This window comes from Crocuta crocuta, unplaced genomic scaffold, assembly GCF_008692635.1.
Source record: "Crocuta crocuta isolate KB4526 unplaced genomic scaffold, BGI_CrCroc_1.0 scaffold219, whole genome shotgun sequence".
Lineage (NCBI taxonomy): Eukaryota > Metazoa > Chordata > Mammalia > Carnivora > Hyaenidae > Crocuta > Crocuta crocuta.
In genome coordinates, this window is record NW_027551572.1 from 4,026,383 (window position 1) to 4,046,115 (window position 19,733).

The following is a 19,733-nucleotide window of genomic DNA, read 5'->3' on the forward strand; positions in this document are numbered from 1 at the left end:
CTTTTTTTTTCCATTGGAGACTCTTTCCTGTTTTGTTAAAGATTAGTTGGCCATACATTTGTGGGTCCAATTCTGAGTTCTCTATTCTATTCCATTGGTCTATGTGTCTGTTTTTGTGCTCATACCATACTGTTTTGATGATTACAGCTTTGTAGTAGAGGCTAAAGTCTGGGACGGTGATGCCTCCCGTTTTGGTTTTCTTCTTCAATATTACTTTGGCTATTCGGGGTCTTTTGTGGTTCCATAAAAATTTTAGGATAGTTTGTTCTAGCTTTGAGAAGAATGCTAGTGCAATTTTGATTGGGATTGCATTGAATGTGTAGATTGCTTTGGGTAGTAATGACATTTAACAATATTTATTCTTCTGATCCATGAGCATGGAATGTTTTTCCATTTCTTTGTGTCTTCTTCAATTTCCTTCAAAAGGTTTCTACGGTTTTCATCATACAGATCTTTTATATCTCTGGTTAGGTTTATTCCTAGGTATTTTATGGTTTTTTGTGCAATTGTGAATGGGATCAATTTCTTGATTTCTCTTTCTGTTGCTTCATTATTGGTGTATAAAAATGCAAACGATTTCTGTACGTTGATTTTGTACCCTGTGACTTTGCTGAATTCATGGATCAGTTCTAATAGGCTTCTGGTGGAGTCTGTCAGGTTTTCTATGTAGAGTATCATTTTGTCTGCGAAAAGTGAAAGTTTGACTTCTTCTTTGCCAATTCTGATGCCTTTTATTTCCTTTTGTTGTCTGATTGCTGATCCAGGGACTCCTTTTTTTAAAACATTTTTTACTGTTTTATTTATTTCTGAGAGAGAGAGGCAGCATGAGCAGGGGAGGGTCAGAGAGAGAGGGAGACACAGATACCGAAGCAGGCTCCAGGCTCTGAGCTAGCTGTCAGCATAGGACCGACGCGGGCTCAAACCCATGAACCGTGAGATCATGACCTGAGCCTAAGTCAGACACTTTAACTGAGCCACCAAGGCGCCCCCAGGGAATTCTTTAAAACCAAGGTTTTAAGATTATAATTTACACACCTTCTTTTAGTGTACAGGTTTACAAATGCATCATCAGTTATAGGAAAGTTCCATCATACCCCCCAAAAATACCCTCACGCCCTGTTATTCCAACCACTACCCCTATCTGCAGCCCCTGGCAACCACTGATCTGTTTTTTTTCCCTATAGATTTGCCTTTTTCAGAATGTAATATCAGTCATGATATACTTCTTCCCTCTTCTAGTAAAAAAGAGACTAAATTATGAACACTGCTTCTAAAGCAAGGTACCAAAAGCCTTCTGTGTCCCTTCCCACAGCTGGGGGAAAATTTTTTTTTTTAATGTTTTATTTATTTCTAGGAGAGAGAGAGAGACAGCATGAGAAGGGGAGGGTCAGAGAGAGAGGGAGTCACAGACTCCGAAACAGGCTCCACGCTCTGGGCTGGCAGTCAGCACAGAGCCCGACGCGGGGCTCAAACCCACGAACCGCGAGATCATGACCTAAGCGAAAGTCGGACGCTTAACCGACTAAGCCACCCAGGCGCCCCTGGGGGAAAATATTTTTGAATCAAATATCTAATAAAGGACTTGTATTCATAATATACTTAAAAATTCTCTAAACTCAATAATAAGAAAACAAACCCAGTTTAAACATGGGCAAAAGATTTGAATAAACACTTCACCAAAGAAGATATGAATAAGTTCATAAAGAGATGTTCAGCATCACTGTAATTAGAGAAATTAAAATTAAAACTATAGTAAGATACTACTTCACACCTATTAGAATGTCTATAAATAAAAAGACTAACCATAGCAAGTTGGCAAGAATGTGGAGAAAATAGAACACTTACACACTTCTTATGGGAGTGTAAAATTATAACTACTTTCAAAAACAGTTTGGACATTTCTTACAAAGTTAAACATGCAACCATCATATTATTCAGCCATTCTACCAAGATATTTATCCAAGAGAAGTGAAAGCATATATCCACAAATAGATTTTTACATGAATGTTCATATACAGTTTTATTTATAATAGCCAAAAACTGGAAATAGCTCAGATACCAACATTTGGTTGATGCCAAACCATCAACAATTGAATAGATAAACAAACGCTGGTCCATCCATATAATAGAATACTACTAGCCAGCAATAAAAATGAACAATTGGTACACACAACAACATGAAAGAATTTCAAAAGAATTATGCTGAGCGAAAATTTAAAATAGAAAGTAGAGCAGGTGCGCCTGGCTGGCTCAGTCGGTGGAACATGCAATTCTTGATCCTAAGGTTTGAGTTTCAGCCCCATGTTGGGTGTAGAGATTACTTAAAAATAAAATCTTGGGGAAAAAAAGGAAGCTGCCTGGAGAAGGTGCAGGGAGGAGTGAGAAGTAGTAGATCAAGTACGGGGAAACTTTTTTTGGGTGATGAGTATGTTCATTATCTTAATTATAATGATGGTTTCAGGGGTATGTAAATATATCAAAACTTATCAAATTTTACACTTTATATATGTCTATTTTATTGTTTGTCACTTCTACATAAAGCTGTTGAAAATGTGTTTCAAAGCATTTTTATGATATTTTTTTAAATGTTTACTTTTGAGAGCACATGAATATGCATAAGTGGGGGAGGGGCAGTGAGGGGGGCATACAGAGGATCCCAAGCAGGCTCTGCCCTGACAGCAGAGAGCCCGATGCAAGGCTTGAACTCATGAACTGCGAGATCATGACCTGAGCCGACATTGGATGCTCAACTGACTGAGACACCCAGGTGCATTTTTTAGAATATTGTACAAGTAAAAAATATTTATAAAATGTACTAAGAAACAAGAGTGAGTCTGCAGTGCATGTATATTCCTGGGTGATTAATACTTACTGCGTATGTATTAGTCCAATGTTTTACCACTTCTTGGGATTGGAAATGCATTTCTTTCTTTGCCTTTCTTTCTGCACGAAGGCCTGCTGCTTCTCTTGTCAAACTGTCAAGGCTATCTCGAATCCTTTTCCACTCATTGTGTGGAATTATGGTGACCTGCCGGAGATCGACCTTGCTAGGTAGAAGAGGTGGATAGAGGACCTGATCTTCTTCAGAGTTCTTTGTTTCTAATAAATTTTTAAAAATGAATATTAAAGACTTTCAAGAGTTTAAATATTTTTTCTCAGACATTTCTATATTGTCATGATACCTGGAAATTGTTTTAAACAATAATTGTATTCTTATTATTTCAAGAACAGCCGGGGTTAAGTGTAAAGTATAGAAGAACTTGAAATCAAAAGACAGATTTGAGTCTTCGCTTGGTTGTTTCCTTACTCTGTAAACTTAGGCAAGTCATTTAACTTCTTGGAGCCTCAGTATCAAGTCTTTACAGTTGAGATCAATAATACCTACCCCAACAGGTTATTATTAAAGCTTTTTTCAAAACTGACCAAGTAGCAGTCTATAAATGGATAGTTTGGGGCATATTCTTTTGGAGTTGTAGACATGGTGACTGACTCTATTCAATCTCTTCCTAACTGAGTAGTGACAATATAATTTGGAGAACTGAATACAGTCTCAGGTTGGGCCCCATTAAACAGTACTTGCTTCTCCCTTGGCAATAGTTATTTGTGTAATAAGCAAACAAAAGGAAAAGAGATTTAATTGAGACTTTTAGAAAAGTTCTTCCTGTTCTTCTGGGAGAAACATCTGAGAGGGACTCCCCAGCTAGATATGAACAAGGAAGCATGAAGACCAGATAAGCAGCCATCCTATGACCACAAAAGGAAGTAGCCTTATGATGAAGCTGTTTCTGTGAGCCACAAGGGAAAAACAAAGGAGGAACATGGGGCAATGAGGATCTCACTATGATTCTAGATCAATTAGACCTGAAGCCTGGAGTTCCTGGCAAATAAATGACCTTATTTTTAAACATGATTGAGTTGGGTATTCTTTTTTTTTTTTTTGCGTTGGGTATTCTATGTATGAATTAAAAAGCATCCTAAATGAATATAGCACAGATGAACTATGTAAATCTAGACAAAATTACTTAAAATTTTTTAATGTTTATTTTTGAGAGAAACAGAGTATGAGTGGGGGAGGAGCAGAGAGAGAGAGGGAGACAGAGAATCCAAAGCAGCCTCTAGGCCCTGAGCTGTCAGCAGAGAGTCCAACACAGGGCTTGAACCCATGAAATGTGAGATCATGACCTGAGCCAAAGTCAAATAGATACCCCACTGACTGAGCCACTCACGTGCTCCTAGACAAAATTACTTTTTTAAATGTTTATTTGAGAGAGAGAGAGTGCAAGCAAAGGAGGGACGAGAGAGAGAGGGTGACAGAGGATCTCAAGCAGACTCTTCACTGACAGTAGCAAGCCCAATGCAGGGCTTGAACTCATGGACTTGAGCCATGAGATCATGACCTCAGCTGAAGTCAGTCACTCAATTGACTGAGCCACCAAGGCGTCCCTCTAGACAAAAGTATTTAATTCTATTCCTTAATTGCAAAATGGAGATATTAATAGGACCTACTTTATTTGGATGGTGTAAGAATTGAATGAACTCATATATGTAAAAAATTTAGAATAATGTGTGGCACACAAAATGTTCTCAATAAATATTAGCTATTAGTATGTTTACTATTATTATTAGAAGATGAAACAAAAGTAGAGAAAAGCAGAAGCAAGAAGTCACGTGGCTCCAGAAAGAGATAAAGATACTGAGAGAAAAGCTGCCAGAATCAATTAAGAGTCTTCTTGGGGGTTGAATTAAAGTTGATGGGATTGGGAAATTGGTTGCTGAGGTAAAGGGTGAATTTAGAACCACAGGTACCATCTTACCTGTCACATACCAAGCCCCCACGTAGAGAATACAGTTAAGCAAAGCTGAGAGACAGAACAGTGTCCTGGATCAAGTTATACCTAAATTCAGCTATGTGTAGGTCTATGTGTAGGGTAGGTCTGCTAGTAATGAATTTGCTACTTTTGTTTACCTGGAAATATACATATTTTAAAGTTTATTTATTTTTGAGAGAGAGAGAGAGAAAGCACAAGTCAGAAAGGGGTGGGGGAGGGGCGGGAGAGATCTCAAGCAGGTTCTGCACTGTCAGTGCAGAGCTCAATGTGGGGCTCGAACCCATGAATCGTAAGATCATGACCTGAGCCGAAGCCTGATGCTTAACTGAGACACCCAGGGTCCCCTACCTGGAAATATTTTAACACTTTTCCTGGATAAAGACTCTTTAAGTATTTTTCAGCTAATACCTCGAATATGTCAACCTTCTGTCTTCTGGCTTCCATAGTTTCTTAGGAGAAATCAGCTAGTAATCTTATTGAGGGCCACTTTTATGTGTTGCATTGGTTCTCTCTTGCTGCTTTCAAGATTGTCTTTCCCTTTGTCTTTTGACAGTTCGATCATGATATGTCTGGTTCTGGATCTGTTTGAGTTTATCCTATTTAGAGGATCAATGAGCTCTTGAATGTATAGATTAATATTTTGCATCAAATTTGTGAAGTTTACAGCCATTACTTCCAATATTTTCTTCTACCCATTTCCTCCTCTCCTTTTAATACTCAAATTATATATATCTTGGTATACTTGGTATCCTACATTTCCCTGAGGATCTGCTCATTTTTATTCATTCTTTTTTCTTTCTATTCCTTAGACTGGACAATCTCAATTAACATATGATCAGGTTCATGGAGTTTTTCTTTTGCAAGCTCAAATCTGCTTTTGAGCCCCTTTAGTGAATTCTTCATTGAAACTATTGTGCTTTTCAACTCCAAAACTTCTATTTGGCTTCTCTTTATAATTTCTTTCTCTTTATTTATATGCTCTATATTGTGAGACAGCATTCTTAATACTTTCATAGTTCTTTTGACATTTAGTTCTTTGAACATATTTACAATAGCTATAAATTTACAAAAGAAACTGTTTAGGAAGTTTAACATGTGGGCTTCCTCAGGAACAGTTCCTATTAAAACTTATTTCTTAGCATGCTTTGTTATTTTCGTTGAAAGTTATACATTTTAAATAATATGTGGCAACTCTAGACATCAGATTCCCCACACACCCAAAATTTTGTTTTTATTGCTGTTGTGGTTTAGTAATTTTCCTGAACTAAATCTGTAAAGTCTGTATTCTTTGTTATATGTGCTTATTGGAATCTCAACTTGGTTAGCTTAGATGTTAGCTAATAATTGGATGGAGTTTCCTTAAATTAAATTGAATTTCCTTAAGTCTCCAAGCCTTTGCCAAGAAACTCTGAGTGGTGGAGCATGACTTTAACGCTTAGGCAGATAGTTTACAATTCTGTCTTAGCCTTTACTTTTTTCTTGCACTGAGCCTCAAATTTAGCCAGAGATGAAAGCTAAATTCTCAGATATTTCCTGAGCATGTGTATAGCACTATGCATACATCTGTCCTTCTGGATTCCCAGGAATATGTAGGGAGCTTCTCAAAGCCCTTTGTGGACACCTCATTTCCTGGGTATTCTTTTTAAGTTTTTGGTCAGCTTGTTTGCAGCCAAAAGTTATCACTACTTCAGGCAGCTGTGATGTTTAAAAAATTGCCAATGATTGTTTTTTTTTAATTTTTAATGTTTATTTTTGAGAGAGAGAGAGAGAGAGACAGACAGAACATGAGCAGGGGAGAGGCAGAGAGAGGGAGACACAGAATCTGAGGCAGGTTCCAGGATCTGAGCTGTCAGCACAGAGCCCAATGTGGGGCTCAAACTCACAAACCGCGAGATCATGACCTGAGCAGAAGTCAGACGCTTAACCGACTGAGCCACCCAGGCACCCCTGCCAATGACTGTTTTAACAAACATTCCCAGTGAGCTCTGAGTCAGGCGAAATAAAATCAAGCATTGTGAGTGGGATTTTTCAGGGAACTGTGAGACAGGATAAATAATAGTTTTCTTAAAAAAGGCTTTGGAGAGGATCCAATCCTTTCCTGCCCCCTCCACAGATTACTAAATCACTGGATTTTACTGTGGTTGCAGTGGTTTTTTAGACTTCCAAGGGGCTAGGAGAAAAGTATGGGGCAAGAGTAAGTTAAAATGCAAAAAAAAACCTTACTGTTGTTACCAAGATTCATCTGTTTTTCCTGATAAAACACTTTTCAATTGTTACAAGCCTTTGGTTAATTTCCTGAGTTCTAAAAGAAAGTTGGTTTTGACAATTTTTGTTGTTTTAAAAAAAATTTTTTTTAAGTAGGCTTTACACCCAAAATGGGGCTTGATCTCACAACCTGGGGATCAAGAGTCATAACCTCTTCTGACTGAGCCAGCCAGGTGCCCCGGTGTTGTTTTTGATTTAAAAGAGAAGAGGAATTGTGGACGTCCTTATTCTACCATCTGGCTGATGTCACCCCATTAAATCTTTAGATAATTGTTTTACAGATGTTGTCTACATATCTGAACCCTTCACCTACTTCTAAATGAAGATTATAATTTAGCAGTGAGGCTCAGATGGGAACTTTTGTACCAAATGACACAAACCATTTTTTTAAATGTTTTATTTATTTCTGAGAGAGAGAGGGGGGGGCAGTATGAGTAGGGGAGGGTCAGAGAGAGAGGGAGACACAGAATCCGAAGCAGGCTCCACAGAGCCCGATGCAGGGCTCGAACCCATGAGCCATGAGATCATGACCTGAGCTGAAGTCGGATGCTTAACTGACTGAGTCACCCAGGCGCCCCGACACAAAACATTTTTTAACACCTATCACATAAATCTAAGTCTTTTATTGCAGTATTGCATATGTAAGGAAGTATTTGAGAGCAATAGTTTGGTTTTTTTCACCATATGTCACCTGGTTACTGTCTCTCTCCTACATGTCAGAACTTCATAATTCCTTCACTGCATAAATACCCGGTAGTGTCCACTGGAGGGATGATGACTGGCTCTCACTCTGCATCTGGCAGAATGAGGCTCTATTGCTACAAAGGCTAAGGCGATGACATGAAGACAGTCCAAACTCCCACGGTTCTGGTGGTCATCATTGCAACATTAATTGGGAATTTACAGACTTAAGAAACTAAAATCATTGTAATTGCTAAAGAGTTCTTTAGATGTCCCCCTAGGCTACTTATATTCAAAAATCAAAATTTTGTAAAAGGTCATCTAGATTACAATACCTAAGTATCATTATTTTCTACACTCTTTCACTTCAGAGATAAGGTAATTGAGACAATTCCATTATAGACTTTCCTAAGAGCACTCATTAAGTTCACAGCAGGGTCAAGACTCTAATGAGGTCATTGATACTTCCAGAAGATATTCCAATTAACTCAACGAGTAACAAAAGCTTAAGGGAAATCAGCAAATACCAGACGCTTGGAGCTGCAACTACACAGCTCAAGGCTCAGACCAGCTGGTCAAGTGGGCGCTCTAACTTCTCTTTTCTCCGCTCCTATTTGTAAACTTTTCTCACCTACCCAGTCATCTGAAGACAAAACTGTGCATTTACACAGTGCCCAACTATGCCCATGGAGCTGCTTTGGATTTGGCGGAACCCATCAAAAAGTAACCGAAACTCTGATTTGGCACCTTGCCTCCTGCCCTATGCCTGGTGGCCAGAAACATTGCCTGTGCCTGGAAAGGACAGTTCGGCTCACCTGTGTTTTCCTTCGCCTGACCACAGCGCCTTCCGAACCGCACCAGCATCTCGGACGACATGCCCCTGGCGCGCGCTCTGACTTTCCAAGCGACTCCACTCCGGGCGAGTGGGAGTCCAGCTGGCAGAGTGTTAGCCAAACTGCGCGGTTGCTCAGCAACGCCGCCGGAAGTGACGGGGGCCGCCACCGAGGAACCCTGAACGCCCAGCAGTCCTCCTCGGGCCAGCGAACCCGGGCTGCGCCTGCGCGGGAAGCCGAGGCCCAGCGTGCCGGTCGGGTGCCCCTCGCGGGCAGGCACGCGAACAAGGTCGGAGGGCTGAGTCCGCGGGAGCGGCACGGAGGCCAGGACGGCTGCAGACGCCTGGCCTGGGTCGGCGAGGAGCCTTGGGGACCCGGCGCGACCGGGTGCTCCCATCCTCATCCAACGCGATCCTCACAGGGGATGACCCCCGACGAGGTGCCTGCACCTCCGGTCGGGGCTGGCCAGCAGGTGTGTGGGAGAAGGAGGCCTAGGCTTGGTGTGTGCGGCCCACCGACCTCCTTGCCGGTGGAAGGTGGAGGGCAAAGGCCTCCCTTCCAGAAAAATACAGAAATTAATTGACAGAAAATCTATTTGTAAAGACTTTGGCTGCTAAGCCATGATCCGAGCTAGAGGAAGCTTATATATATTTTTTTTAAATAGGAATGTTAAATGTCCCGGAACACTGATGTTAGGATCTTTAAGGTATTTCAAATTGCTTGCTAAATACAGTATAGTAAATTGAATGTATTTGTGAGACCAGCCAAACACAAAAATCTGTTTAGAGTGGATGCAGGCTTGGTTTCAAAAGATCCTTTTTGTGATTCATCGAGGCACAAAGGATTTCATTATAAGCTAGTTGGCTAGGACACCTACATATTAGGCACCAAACTAGAGTCACTCAAAGTGAAAGGAGGTAAGAGTTTTAATCGTTAAGGTTCTAACACATAGTTGTACTGTTTTCCTTCAGGTTTTCTATCAGATGTTCCACCATAATAATGCTGGTAAGTATGAAAGCATTAATAAAATATTTGTTGACAGAAACTAGCTTTTGCACATACAGCGTTGGTGGCGTTGGTGGTTTTCTTGGAAGCATAGTTCTAAAAATGTCAAGAACTCAGAAGAGTCAGAGATTTTATCCTACTTGCACACGAACAACTTAGCCTGCTACAGTTTTGTAGAAGACACAGACCCCTAGAGCACAGATGAATTATTTACAGCGGAGGCAGTAGCCAGAATCTCAACACTTTTGCCCCACTTCCCACAGGGTGATGCGAAGAGGCAGAAGTCGCCTGCAGATGGAGTGTGTTGCATTACAGGACTGGAACCCTGAGCTTAGGGAACCATGATCTTTATTATAGTGAACAATAAGCATGCCTTTTCAAGGCTGTTCACTGTATAGGCGTTTTTGAGAGGACAGCCCAGAGTATAGAGGGCTGACTGCCTTGCTTGTAAGGCATGTAGAACCAGTGGAGACCCATGGAGAACTGCCTCCCAACAAAAATTCTCTGGAGTTTTAAATAGGTTATAGAGAGTATTGAATCATATAAAATTTAATGTCAATAATTTGCCTATTTGACATGATACTCTGATATCATTTGGTTTCCAACACCTAGTTCAACTAACTCATGGATATTTACAGCTAAGTCTATTTAGAGTTAGTTCTTTATCTGTCTGACCTCCACTCTTTTTTTTTTCTTTTTTTTTTGTGAAATTAAGGCAGTATTTGTACTCTGATCTGAAACAGAGTTTAAATTGTTCTGAGGGGAAAAAAATTACTACAAAATCAGTGTAGGAAAAGAATGCACTGAAGTTGTAGCACCCATGATCTTACCGTTATACACAGACTTTTTTTTAAAACAAAAATGGGATTATACTGTACACACTGTTTAGTGATTTCCTTGTTTAATTTGAACTGAACATCTTAGCTTTTACTGGCTAAATAAATATTCCATTATCTGGCTATTACATGCATATCTTACTTAAACAGTCTCTAATTCTTAGATATCTGTGTAGTTTCCAGTTTTCATTATTATATGCTATTGTTAATCACTGGAAACATTGCAGACATACCAAATATATACTGTTTATGCTTTTGGAGAGAAAAATAACAGCTTTTGGAATTTTAACAAATTGGATTCAAAGTAGATTCACATTCTTTTTAAAAAATTTTTTAATGTTTGTTTTTGAGAGAGAGAGAGAGAGAGAGAATGTGAGTGGGGGAGGGGCAGAGAGAGAAAGGGAGGAGAGAAGGAGACACAATCCAGGGCTCAAATCCATGAACTGTGAGATCATGACCTGAGCTTAACTGACTGAGCCACCCAGGAGCCCTGAAATAGATTCACATTCTTAAAACTAAATTTTGGTGCACATACTTAAGTTTTGGAGACATTTCCATTAAAGATTAGCACTAATCTTTGAAAGTTTATTGACAACTGAATGTGGCACTTGTCTATTATTTAACAAGTAAATCAATGGAATCTGGAAATCGCAGTATAATCAATCTAACATTTGTGTTTATATCCACTGGATAAAAATTTATATTCATATAACACCTTTATATTTAAGGTTTTTGTTTAATCAAAATTGTGTTTCTCCCATTGCTAATAGGTGCCTTTCTAATAGAGGAGAAAACAGCATAATTAGATTTTAAATATTTTTTTAATCTTAAAAAAAATTTTTTTTAATGTTTTTATAATTTATTTCTGAGGGGAAGAGAGAGAGAGAGGCAGCGTGAGCAGGGGAGGGTCAGAGAGAGAGGGAGACACAGAATCCGAAGCAGCCTCGAGGCTCTGAGCTGGCTGTCAGCACAGAGCCTGACACGGGGCCCAAACCCATGAACAGTGAAATCATGACCTGAGCCGAAGCCCGACGCTTAACCGCTTAACCGACTGAACCACCCAGGTGCCCCAGATCTTAAATATTTTTATTAATTTTAGGAATTAAGAAGTCTCTGTTTCTTTGCTCCAAACCAGAAGACTTTGTTCCCTGCATATACAGTAGGAGTACTTTTGGTTAGAAACTGGCTGGTGTTTAAAACTGAAGATTGTCATGACTATTTAACCTAAGCTCTATTCTGAACTAAAATTAATTGTCTTGGAAATACTAAGTCAGGTAAGTATTTTTAATACAGGTTTATGTTGAGTGGTGACAAAAAACTAATAGAGGGGCTCCTGGGTGTCTCAGTCAGTTGAGTGTCTGAGTTCAGCTCAGGTCATGATCTCACAGTTCATGGGTTCAAGCCCCGAATCAGGCCTTGCAGTGACAGTGCAGAGCCTGTATAGGATTCTCTCTCTCCCCCTCACCCTGACTTGCACTTTTTCCTTCTCTCAAAATAAATAAATAAACTTTTAAAAAAACTAATAGAAAAAGTTCTGAAATTAAGAAAAGTACACCTTCAGGTAGAAATTAATAATCCATAGAGTTATGTTAACTTCAAGTTTATAATATATGTTATTATTTTGAGGTTAATAGTTCAGGAATTTAGGTAACTTTTGGTTGATTCAATCTAGGCTTGAGACAGTTTTCAAACAATGAGTTACATTTGAATATTTTTAAAAATTGTAAATTCGGAATGCTTGAAAAGCATGTTTAAAGTGTGCCCGGAGTGTAGTACTAATGTGTTTGTCAACTCTACCTTATTGCTGTTTATTACCTTGTTTCTATGAGAGAGTAAATTCTGCACTTAAATCCCTGTGAGCCAGAATACTTAACTCCTGTTTGAGCCAACAAGCTCTATTCTCAGTTTTACCTACTGGATATGTATTGTTATAAACCAGAGAATATATGTGGTTAAATGTCATGTTTTCCATTAAAAATATTTTTTAAATTTGTATTTATTTATTTTAAGAGAGAGAGCAAGCAGAGTAGGGGCAGAGAGGAAAGGGAGAGAGAATCCCAAGCAGGCTCCATACTGCCAGCACAGAGCCTGATGCAGGGCTCTAACTCACCAACCGTAAGATCATGACCTTAGCCTAAATCAAGAATTGGACACTTAACCAACTGAGCCATCCAGGCGCCCATGTTTTCCATTTTTAATTGATCTCTTCTTTTTCTTATTACTAGGGTTTTTCACTTTTCTTTTTAGGATTTCTTGTTAAAACCTCAGAATGGTCACAGATGTGGTATTAGGGTTAGTGTGTACTTTGAGACTAATGAATGTTTTCATGTAATTAAACATCTTTTTGTCAGAATGACCTTGCTAGTATTTTTTATTTTTTATTTATTTATTTTTAAAAATGTTTTATTTATTTCTAGGAGAGAGAGAGAGACAGCGTGAGCAGGGAAGGGTCAGAGAGAGAGGGAGTCACAGACTCCGAAACAGGCTCCAGGCTCTGAGCTGGCAGTCAGCACAGAGCCTGATGCGGGGCTCGAACCCACGAACCGCGAGATCATGACCTAAGCGAAAGTCGGACGCCCAACCGACTAAGCCACCCAGACGCCCCAACTAGTATTTATTTTTAAACTGATTAATAAGAGGGGTGCCTGGATGGCTCAGTTGGAGGAGCATGCAACTCTTGATCTCAGGATCATGAGGTTGAGCCCCATGTTGGATGTAGAGATTACAAAAAATAAATACATTTTTTAAAAAATTAAAAAATAGGGGCACCTGGGTGGCTCAGTCAGTTAAGTGTCTGTCCTTGGCTCAGGTCATGATCTTGCAGTCAGTGATATTGAGTCCCACGTCGGGCATACACTGACAGCTCAGAACCTGGAACCTGCTTAGGATTCTGTGTCTCCCCTCACCCCCTCTCTCTCTGCCCCTCCCCCATTCACACTCTGTCTCTCATAAATTATTAAACATTTAAAAAAATCTTAAAAAATATTTTAAAAATTTTAAAACTAAACAGATTAATAAGCTATAAATATCCTATTTCTTAGGAACTAGAGTATGGTACTTTAAGCATGAACTATAGTGTCAAGTGGACTTGAGTCCAAATTCCAGCTCTTCTACTTAACTAATACTTAACCAACTTAACTAACACTTAAGCCTCAGTTTATATATCTCTAAGATGAGGATAATAATTTCTACTTAATAGGGTGATGAAGTTAAGTGAGATGATGAGATTGTAAAGTTCTTAGTGTAGGGCCTCATGTATTGTGGTATCTATAAAAATATTAGTTACTCTGAAAAGTTTTTTGTTGTTGTTTATTTGTAGCTTCTCTTGGGTATTTTTTTTAAACATTTTTTTTTAATATTTTTATTTATTTCTAGGAGAGAGAGAGAGACAACGTGAGCAGGGCAGGGTCAGAGAGAGAGGGAGACACAGACTCTGAAACAGGCTCCAGGCTCTGAGCTGGCAGTCAGCACAGAGCCCGACGCGGGGCTCGAACCCACGAACCGCGAGATCATGACCTAAGCGAAAGTCGGACGCTTAACCGACTAAGCCACCCAGGCGCCCCTCTTGGGTATTCTTTATACTGTCTTTTTAACATAATTATTATACATACTGTTGACCAGTTTAGTTTTTCCTTTTCTTTTGAGATTTATCATTACTGACCTTCATTATCATTAAATGAAAACAGAGAATTAACTAATTGTCATATCATAAGCAATGTGATTTTTCACATATACCCAGATTATTTGGTACTCCAGAACTAAACTATCTAAAGACAATATAAATAAATGTGAAAATTGTTAACAAAAGTTACTTGTAGTCTGGAAGAATGGAATTGACTTCCAAGTTTAATTTGTTTAGAATTCAAGTACAGCATCAAGCAACCATTTAGTTATAACACTGGCATTGATGATTTCAAGCTAAATATGTTTTTTAGGAAAACTATTCAAACTTTGCAAGATTTCATAGTAAATTAAATTTGGTTAGAATTCTTGCCAGTATACAGAGAATTTATATTATACATAACTTGTTAATTAATGCAAGGATTACTGTAAATATTTCAAACTAATACATTTGTGACTGATAATTTAAAGACAGTGAGAGTGAATAGCCTACTTATTTTCTAAATAAAACTGTAGGAGAGTAATTATTTCATTATCCCTCTCATTGGCTTACTTTGTAGTTTAATTCTGAGTGCTCAAAGAATCATCCCCACAGAAACACAATAATACTGTTAGTATCCTTTTAGATAATGTTTCCATTTACCTAAAATATTCAGATATGAACTTTGCTTCTTAGGGAAAAGTGCTAAAATGACAGTCTTAAAATGCTTAATTATTTTAACTTGTTTATTATAACCTTTGTTTTTTTTTTTAATTTGACGTGGTCTTTCTCTTTTTTAAAATTTTTTAATGTTTTACTTATTTCTGAGAGAGAGAGAGAGAGACAGCATGAGCAGGGGAGGGTCAGAGAGAGAGGGAGATACAGAATCCAAAACAGGCTCCAGGCTCTGAGCTGGCTGTCAGCACAGAGCCCAACGCAGGGTTCGAACCCAAGAACTGTGAGATCATGACCTGAGCTGAAGTCAGCCGCTTAACCGACTGAGTCACCCAGGCGCCCCTTATAACCTTTGTTTTAGCAGATTAACGCTCAGTAATGTTTGTTAATAGCTAAATATGTAAATAATATGTTTAGGAAATAATATTTCTTCTTTTTCAGGGTAACCCAAATTTACTTTTGGAATCATGAAAATTTTGCTTGTTTTTGACTTTGATAATACAATCATAAATGAAAATAGTGACACTTGGATTGTACAGTGTGCTCCAGAGAAAAAGCTTCCTATTGAACTACAAGATTCTTATGAAAAAGGATTTTGGACAGAATTTATGGGCAGAGTCTTTAAGTATTTGGGAGATGAAGGTGTAAGTGAAGATGAAATGAAAAGAACAGTGACATCAATGCCGTTCACTCTAGGGATGGTGGAACTTTTGAACTTTATAAGAAAGAACAAGGATAAATTTGACTGCATCATTATTTCAGATTCAAATTCAGTCTTCATAGATTGGGTTTTAGAAGCTACCGGTTTTCATGATGTATTTGATAAAGTGTTTACAAATCCAGCAGCTTTTGATAGCAATGGTCATCTCACTGTGGAAAATTATCATGCTCATTCTTGCAATAGATGCCCCAAAAATCTTTGCAAAAATGCAGTTTTGGTAGAATATATAGATAAACAGTCACAGCAGGGAGTGAATTATACAAGAATTGTTTATATAGGTGATGGTGGAAATGATGTGTGTCCAGTAACTTTTTTAAAGAAGAGTGACATTGCCATGCCACGGAAAGGATATACTTTACAGAAAACTCTTTCCAAGATGTCTCAAAATCTTGAACCCATGGAATCTTCTGTTGTAGTTTGGTCTTCAGGTGTTGAAATAATTTCTCACTTACAATTTCTAATAAAGGAGTAATATGCCAACAATTGAAATTTGTATCAGTTAAGTTTGGAAACAGCAGCATAAAACTAAAACCTCAAATACCAGTGACTTTTAAAAAAGAAAGATTTTTTTCCCTCTCACTTAAAAGAATTTCAGAGGTAAGTATCACAAGGCTGCTGAGGTGCTCTACCAACCTCAGCATTTGGCGTCCATCTCACGTTTCAGGATTGCTGTTCAAGCTCTGTCCCTCACATCAACATTCTAGCCAGCAAGAAGGAGGGCAGTGCGTGAGAAGTTTGCACCCTTGCTTTTCTTTGGCCAGAACTTAGTCTCAGTTCTCCCGCCTAACTGCAAGGAAGGATGAACAACATAACTTTTATTCCAGATGACTATGTGCCTGGAGAAAATTGGGGAAAAAAGGAGTACAGAGTTGAGGTAGGTGTAATTAGTGTCTCTACCAAAGATGGTTGATAGGTAGATTGTATTCTTAAATTTATTTCCAGAGGGAGTCATCACATATTTTACTTTCTTAGATACTTACTTCAAAAGCATGTCCAGGGGCACCTGAGTCGCTCAGTCGGTTAAGCTTCTGACTTCGGCTCAGGTCATGATCTCATGGTTTGTGGGTTTGAGCCCCACGTTGAGCTGTCAGCACAGAGCCTGGAGCCTGTTTCAAATTCTGTGTCTCCCTCTCTCTCTGACCCTACCCTGCTCACACACACACACATACACTCTCTGTCTCTGTCTCTGTCTCTGTCTCTGTCTCTGTCTCTCTCTCTCAGAAATAAATAAAAACATTTTAAAAAATTTTAAAAAGCATGTCCAGTAGTTACAGATCTTAAAAATAAGCCGGATACTTTATTCCTATAAGAATTAAAGGTTCCCATATGTATATAATATCCTACTCCCAATTCAGTATTTTAAAGATAGGGATGTAGTATCTATTGCCTAAATTTTCATCAATTTCAGATTTTCTTTTTGAAATGAAATAAATTAACATTCTTCCTATATTTTAAATTTATATCAGCATCACAAACTGTAACTCCAGTATGCCTGTTTAGTCACTATGTTATTTCTCTTTAGCAATGCACTCTTTGTAGAGAGAGGTGTGGGTAGGCAGAGGGAGAGAGAGAGAATCCCAAGTAGCCTCCACCCTCAGCGCAGAGCCTGATGCTGGGCTTGATCTCAAGACTGTGAGATCATGACCTAAGCCAAAATTAAGAGTCAGACACTTAACTGACTGAGCCACCAGGTACTCCATCATTTTTATTTTTTAATTGAAGTTACATTGCTACTATGTTACGTTAGTTTCAAGTGTACAACATAGTGAGTGGACAAGTTTATATGCTACATGTTTATAAATCAGGCTATGCTCACCACAAGTGTAACTCCCAACTGTTACCATGCAAGGCTATTAAAATACTGTTGACTATATTCCCTGTGATGAATATAGGGAATATATATACGTATTCCCTGTGACTCATCCTTGTGACATACTCATTGCATAATTGGAAGCCTATATCTCCCACTCCTCTTCATCCATTTCCCCTCCCACCCCCACCCCCAGTACTCCTGTGGCAACCTTGAGTTTGTTCTCTATGTTCATAGGATGTTAAAGGGTCTGTTTTTGCTTTATTTTTCAAATTCCACATATAAGTGAAATCATGGTATATGTCTTTCTCTATCTGACTTATTTCATTTAGCATAATACCCTCTAGGTACATCCATGTTGTTGCAAATGGCAAGCTCTCATTCTCTTTTTTATGGCTGAGTAATATTACAGTATGTGTATACATCACATGCTTTTAAATGTTTATTATTTATTTTTGATAGAGTGCAAGCAGGGGTAGAGAGAGAGGGAGACACAGAATGCAAAGCACGCTCCAGGCTCTGAGCTGTCAGCATAGTGCCCGACATGGGGCTTGAACCCATGAACCATGAGATCATGACCTGAGCCGAAGTTGGACGCTTATCCAACTGATAAGCAACACCCAGGTGCCCTAACATCTTCTTTATCCATTCATCTGTTGATGGACACTTAGGTGCTTCCATATCTTGGCTATTATAAATAATGCTTCAATAAACATAGGGTGCATATAACTTTTCAAATTAATGCTTTTGTTTTCTTTGGGTAAATACCAAATAGTGGAATGAATTACTGGATCATATAGTATTTATATTTTTCTTTTCTTAAATCTCCATACTGTACATGGTGGCTGTAACAGTTTATATTCCCACCAGCAGTGCATGTGTGTTCCTTTTTCCCCACATCCTCACCAACATTTATTTCTTGTCTTTTTGTTACTAGCCATTATGACAGGTGTAGGGTGCTATCTCATTATGGTTTTGACTAGCTTCTCCCTGATGATTAGTGATGTTTAGCATCTTTCATGTGTCTCTTAACCATCTGTATGTCTTCTTTAGAAAAATGTCTATTTAGGTCCTTTACCCATTTTGTTCTGCCCATTTTTTAAAAACTGGATTGTTTCTTCGGTGTTGAATTGTGTAAGTTATATATGTTGGATATTAACCCCTTATTGAATATATCATTTGCAAGTATCTTCTCCTATTCAGTAGGTTACCTTTTTGTTTTGCTGATGGTTCTGTTTGCTATGCAAAAGATTTCTATTTTGGTGTAGTCCTAATAGTTTATTTTTGCTTTTGTTTCCTTTGCCTGAGGAGATAGATCTACAAAACTGTTGTGAAGGCCTATGTCAAAGCAATTCCTGCCTGAGCTTTCTTCTAGTAGTTCCGTGGTTTCAAGTCTCACATTTAGGCCTTTAATCCATTTTGATTTTTTATTTGTATGTATGGTATAAAAAAGTGGTCTGGTTTATTCTTTTGCATGTAGCTGCCCAATTTTCCTAGCACCATTTATTAAAGAGACTGTGTTTTCTCCATTGTATAATTTTTCCTCTTTTATTGTAGGTTAATTGGGCACATAATTGTATATTTATTTCTGGAGTCTATTTTGTTCCATTGACGTGTATGTTTATTTTTGTTTTGATATTATTGTTTTTATATTTTTCTGTTTATTATAGTTTTGTGGTAGATCTTGAAATCTGAGATTGTGATACTTCCAACTTTGTTCTTTCTCAAGATTAGCGATGCAGACTTGAGTGATACAATATATAGTAGTAGGAATACTCTGCATTTATGAAACTGTTTCATATGAGGATATTAGCCAAACATCAACTGCTCTGAAAGTTTTAGAATTCTGTGCTGATTTTTAGGCTCTCATGTTTTAGGTGTAAATTTCCATTATGTAATAATAGCAAAATTGTCTTTTCATTATGGGAGGCACCAGAAATAGAGATTTTGAATATAATTTAATGGGGAAAATGGGTACCATTTATTTTTTTCTAGGTTGAAAAAGTAAATCTTTGCTTTAAATTAATAAGTTAGATTATGTCTAAACACATTTACTTTCAGGTAATTGAGTGAAGAAATGAAATGAGATTATCTAGGCTATTTAGAGCTCCCAGGTTTTTGGCAGAAGCAAATCTAAATTCCCTTAAAGGGGGCAAGGGGAGGCAAGATTNTTTAATGGGGAAAATGGGTACCATTTATTTTTTTCTAGGTTGAAAAAGTAAATCTTTGCTTTAAATTAATAAGTTAGATTATGTCTAAACACATTTACTTTCAGGTAATTGAGTGAAGAAATGAAATGAGATTATCTAGGCTATTTAGAGCTCCCAGGTTTTTGGCAGAAGCAAATCTAAATTCCCTTAAAGGGGGCAAGGGGAGGCAAGATTGCGGAGAAGTAGGGAGCTCCATACATTTCACTCGCCCCCATCTCTCAAACAGAGAAGGCCTGAAGCCATAGGACACTGAACTGTAGGAGTTTG

General features: G+C 38.3%; 2 protein-coding genes across 5 annotated transcripts in view; one reads left to right on the forward strand and one right to left on the reverse strand.

Annotated features, from left to right (window-relative positions):
• Positions 1-8,719, reverse strand: part of CFAP210 (cilia and flagella associated protein 210) — a 32,975-nt gene extending 24,256 nt beyond the window's left edge. Inside the window, exons 1-2 of the mRNA XM_077751145.1 lie at positions 8,591-8,719; positions 2,873-3,099 (exon numbers count right to left, since the gene is read on the reverse strand). Coding sequence (XP_077607271.1) covers positions 2,873-3,099; positions 8,591-8,651 — 288 coding nt within the window. The 5' untranslated portion in view covers positions 8,652-8,719. The remainder of the gene's footprint in view (positions 1-2,872; positions 3,100-8,590) is intronic.
• Positions 8,720-8,816: 97 nt separating this feature from the next.
• PHOSPHO2 (phosphatase, orphan 2) lies at positions 8,817-16,659 on the forward strand. 4 transcript variants are annotated; one of them, XM_077751127.1, is made up of 4 exons: positions 8,817-9,080; positions 9,580-9,613; positions 11,549-11,723; positions 15,167-16,659. In XM_077751127.1, the coding sequence occupies exon 4, from the start codon at positions 15,193-15,195 to the stop codon at positions 15,916-15,918; it is 726 nt and encodes a 241-aa protein (XP_077607253.1). In that variant the 5' UTR covers positions 8,817-9,080; positions 9,580-9,613; positions 11,549-11,723; positions 15,167-15,192; the 3' UTR covers positions 15,919-16,659. The 4 variants fall into 4 exon arrangements, with proteins under 4 accessions (XP_077607253.1, XP_077607252.1, XP_077607254.1 ...); XM_077751126.1 differs by lacking the exon at positions 11,549-11,723; XM_077751128.1 differs by lacking the exon at positions 11,549-11,723 and having other exon boundaries at positions 8,817-9,047.
• Positions 16,660-19,733: the final 3,074 nt, after the last annotated feature.

What these genes read in the sequence shown, in the direction of transcription:
- PHOSPHO2 (XM_077751127.1), top strand. Translation starts at nt 15,193, where the DNA reads ATGAAAATTTTGCTTGTTTTTGACTTTGATAATACAATCATAAATGAA.